Source organism: Alligator mississippiensis, chromosome 7 (genome assembly GCF_030867095.1).
Source record: "Alligator mississippiensis isolate rAllMis1 chromosome 7, rAllMis1, whole genome shotgun sequence".
NCBI lineage: Eukaryota > Metazoa > Chordata > Crocodylia > Alligatoridae > Alligator > Alligator mississippiensis.
In genome coordinates, this window is record NC_081830.1 from 26,901,593 (window position 1) to 26,906,555 (window position 4,963).

At 39.6% G+C, this 4,963-nt stretch overlaps 1 protein-coding gene across 1 annotated transcript; it reads right to left on the bottom strand.

Moving 5' to 3' along the window:
• Positions 1-569: 569 nt before the first annotated feature.
• LOC106738926 (olfactory receptor 6F1-like) lies at positions 570-3,035 on the bottom strand. Its single transcript, XM_019489818.1, has 2 exons — positions 3,027-3,035; positions 570-1,520 (listed from the first exon to the last, which is right to left on the bottom strand). The coding sequence occupies exons 1-2, from the start codon at positions 3,033-3,035 to the stop codon at positions 570-572; spliced, it is 960 nt and encodes a 319-aa protein (XP_019345363.1).
• Positions 3,036-4,963: the final 1,928 nt, after the last annotated feature.

A 4,963-nucleotide genomic window follows, 5' to 3' on the forward strand; every position in this document is an offset into this window, starting at 1 on the left:
GTTCTTTGCATGCTGTATTTGGAAAGTTATAGTTCTATCCTGCCACCTATTATTATATTACTGGATTCCATGTAAAATCAGTAGCAAAAGAGAGGTTCGTAATGGATTTCATGGAGTCTCTGGAACTTCTCTCTTTTGTCAGTTTAACTTTGTATGAGATAATTTATGGATTTTTATTGATATTGTTTTTATTATTGGAATTTTTTTTTTTTTGTGTTAGTATAAGGGATACCAGTGTTGAGAAGCTGATTCTTACAGCGGAAACCGTTTCCACCCCCCCCCCCCCCTTTCACAGAAGAGATCATAATGTTTACTACAAATGGTGAGAATCTATGTTCACTTATCTTCCTCTGGGAGTTTGTTCCACAACTAAAAACTCCCCATCAAAAGATCTTGATTCCTACGTCTCATACATTTATGCACTGATCTTTTTGAACTCCATTGTCACAGAGAAATACAGCTGTCATGGTTGTTCAGGGATAAATATATGGTCTCTCAAGTAGGTGCAGCTTGAACTACTAATATGACCTTGTTGACTTAAATAGTCTCTGAGGCACATGGAAATAAGTTCACGTCCCATGGAATACATTGCACAAGGCTTCCTTCACTTCCCTGTTTCTCAGAGTATATATGAAAGGATTTAGCAATGGTGTCACAATTGTGTTCAGGATGTTCACTATTTTGGTCAGCTCCAACGAACTCTGGGCAGAAGGCTTGACAAAAAGAAAAATGGTGGAGCCATACCATATAATCACAACAGCAAGATGGGAAGAACAAGTGGAAAAGGCTTTTTGTTGTCCTTTGGCTGAAGGGATTCTCAGTGTGGTAGAGATTATATAGATGTATGAAAGTAGAGTAATCACACATGAGCCAAGGATGACAATCACTGAGATAATGAAAGCTGCTGTCTCAACTGTGTGTGTGTCGGTGCAAGATAGGACTATCCAGGAATCTATGTTGCAAACAAAATGGTTAATGACATTAGGACTGCAGAAAGACAGCCTGCTGATCAGAAATGCTGGTATTGAGATAACTAGGAAACCACACACCCAACATGTAATGGCCATTTGAGTAGACAAGGTGTTGTTCATAATAGAGCTATAATGCAGTGGATAGCATATGGCCAAATAGCGATCATAGGCCATGACAGCCAAGAGGAAATATTCTGTGCAGCCAAAGGAGAACATGAAGTACATCTGCAGGAGGCAACTGGGGAAGGAGAGAGTTCTGCTTTTCCCTAGAAAAATTGCAAGGGTCTTGGGAACAGAAGCTGTTGTGTACCATATTTCTAGGAAAGAGAGGTTGCAGAGAAAAAAGTACATGGGGGTGTGGAGGCGATGGTTGGTCATTACAAGGGTTATGATAGCCACGTTCCCAATGACTGTCAGGATGTACATGAGAAGAAAGAGCATGAACATGAAGACTTGCAAAGAGTGGGATCCAGGGAAGCCCAAGAGAACAAATTCCATCACAGTGGTTTCATTTGATTTTTCGCATTCTGTCCTTTTACCTGCTGAAATCTATAAAGTCAAGAGACAGGAATTACCAGAGTTGACAATCTATTGTTTCCTGGTCAGCTAAGGGTTCATTCCTGGTCTATGCCCACAGAAATTCTATCCCTAGAAAGCTAGGGCAAATCTATATATATGCAGGCCAGCAAAGAATGAGGGAGAGGATCTTTTGGGAGTCTCAATATCGTATCTTTGGTCTAATGAAGCTGAATGGTTGGGGCATTCATGTAGGAAGCCAGAGAACCTATTTTTTAAGGCTTCTTATGCAGAGAGGATTGGGTTTGTGGATTGGGGTTTCTGTCCTCCAAGTATAGCACTCTAAGCACAAATCAGGCATTATCAAATACCTTCTCTGGAACACCTTTTGCAAATGAGTCACTAATATAAACATTTAAGAGAACAACAGCAAACAAAAAAGATAGACAGGAAAATTTCTGCCTCCAGAAAAGCAGCAGCCCAGGTTACAAATTAAGCTTTTCTCCCTCAAAGTCAGCAGTCACTTTGCTGAAACCATGCACCTCTGACTTAACTGTGTGCCCTCTCTTCCATCTAGTATCTCCAATACGCCTTGTGCCCATGGCTGCCCAGTGGATCAGTTCAGATTGAGTGCCAGAAAAGGTAGGGCAAAGTTACTCTCCCAGAAATCAGGGGAAAATCCCAATTCATGCCTTTGTTAGGTAAAGGGTGACTAGAACTCTGGTCCTTAGTGTACCCTGTGAGTGTCTACAAACATAATTGTCTCCATGTGAAGAAATACGTGTCCAGGAAGAGAATTCCTCTGGGCATGTAAATGCTGATCAAATAAATGGCTATTCACACAGGAAGGGAATTGAATGCTAATTAAAATTACTCTTGCTTTTCATTAATGCACCCACTGATTCTACTTTGTCCTATCTTAAATAGTAAGTCAGCTGCCACCAAGCTGAGAGTAGAAACCAGAAATTCATGTTCCTACTTTCCTGGTTAAAGGATGAGAAGGTATTCCTTCTGGAAAGTGGAACAGAGCCCTGGACTAGCATTTTCAAAGAAGCACAGGTAATTACATGTCCAGTTCCTTGTGCTAGGAGGAAGAGTTAGGGAATTATCTTCCTCAGTTTTCTTGACAATCCTAGCTTTAAGAACAGTTATAGTCTATTTAGAGAACTGAGAACAGAACACAAGACTCCTGAATTGCAGTGTGAGAAATAGAAGAGATGTGCTTTTATTTTTCCATTTGCGTTGGGCCGTGGCTAGAATTTCAGTTTTTCAAAAGCATATATTGTGTTCTACATGGGTGAAAAAGTATGTCAGTGTATATAATGCAGCAAGGGACAAAAGTTCTCAGACCAATAAGTTGCTGAGATACAGAATTACAAAGTAGCCCCTTATCAGTCGCTGTTATAACTTACTGTCCAGGAAAGCAGCCCACCAGCCTAAATTCATCAATAGGAAAATAATTGCAGCTTATGTCATTAGACCAGACTTCAGTCACTGTTTTCAGATTATGATCTCATGACACTAGTACAAACCTATTACCATCTGCATGTATAACTGATTGAAGCATGGAGCATAATCCACCCCCTCTGACTTTGCTTTGTTGAATTCCTAGGGCCAATAGAAATGAAAATTAGTGAACATTTTCTTTTTCATAATTCCACTTGGGAGTCTGACTAGCTATGGGAAGCAAATACGAGGGAGACGGGAATGATTTACATTTTCATTCACTGCTTGAAAAGTTCCCTTACTTCGTTAGAACTCATATGTTGTATATGAAATCATGTACTATTAATGAACTAAGCAAGTAATCTTGTGGTACTATAACTAGTTTGAAAAAAATTGGGGTTACATTGGTGACAAAAAAACAATACAAGTGACATGGACATTTACTCTCATATAAAAAGGCACTACAGTATAGCCAGGGAAGGAAACTAATATCTTAGAGAATGTACTCACATTTTGATGGTTTTTCTGTGCAGTAATCTTTAGATTAGACAAAAGCCTTGGTTTCTAGAGATAGTTAACATCATAATGCGTCTTTCTTATATATATATAGGAAAAAGAAAATTCTCTCTCTCTCTCTTGCCCTGTTCATCTCTGTCTCTATGTATTCTCTGCTTCATAAATGAAGAAGAAGACGGCATTCAATTTCACTTAAAGTTAGAAAATTCAAAACAAATAAAATAAATCTTTACTCCTGGTATTATTTAACCACATAAACCCATGAAGTCCAAGAATGTAGTGACACCCCCAAAATAGTCATCTATATGATTAGCAGGAAGAACCAGGTTATACCTAAAGATAATAAACATTTTGTGGAAGGGCTATTGAAGCACAGATTTGGGACTCAAACTGGTGTCTAGTTAACAGAGAACTGGAGTCAGTTCCAATGCAAAGAGGAGAAGCAGACTATCCCACCACAGCTACTGTAGGGCTCTCACATTTTCTGCTGGATCTTCTCACCACTCTTGGAGACATGGACAGAAAGAAAATGATCTTGGGTCTAGCTCAATATGACGGTGCTTCCTCCTTCCCTCCTGTTCTTTCCTGTCTACCCCTCACTTCTCTTTCCTCTTCCCTCTCTCTCTCCCTCCTCTCCCTAATTAGTAATTTGTCTTTCTATATAGTTTAGCATCTTTACTCATTCTCTTTTTCTCTGCCTCTCTTCCTCTCTCTCTTTCCAAGCTAATAAAGGCTCCTCCAATATTGCATCATGACAAATATCAGAGTTCAGGGAAGATTGGGTTATTTCATCACTCCACAAATTTCTCTTGGGATTCAACCTCCAAAGAACATTCTTACAATGCTGACAATTTAAACAAGGTGTTTCCTGGGAAGCCACCAAAAGCCCAAATGGCTAGCATCAGGAAGAATGATTTATGCTCCCTTGTGGCAGTGCTGTCAAAGCATACATTCAGCTTCACACATTTAGCTTGAACTAAACTTCTGTTAATTCTCAGATTTTCTCACTCTTCCCCCTCCCTCTCCCCACTCCTAAATTGTACCTAAAACCCATGGAAATGAATGAAAAAAAATCCATGGATCTCAGTTTGCCTTGGATTATTTCTTTGAACTATCAGAGGAGCTTCTCCTATCAGCATGATGCAAGTATCAAATTTATGCTCAAGTCAGTGTACATCACCATATTTACTGCAAAGTACAGGTGTGCACATATAGACATGTACCTGTACTACACGGTAATTTTGGTTACTGTACAGTAAATGCCCAGGTGTAGACATGTCCACTGTGTATTTTTTCCCCTGAATAATTAGTTACTTTGATGTTTGATGGTCTGACTTTTGGCCTCCATATTCACAGGAAAATTGGACTAGAAGAGGTCTTACAAGGTCATCTTGACTAGTTTTCTGCTCAGGGCAGGATCATCCCTAATGAAAACCCTCCCAGCCAAGTGCCTGTCTAACCTACTCTTGAAAATTTCCAGAGATGAAGTCTTTACAACTTGTCTAGGTATCCTG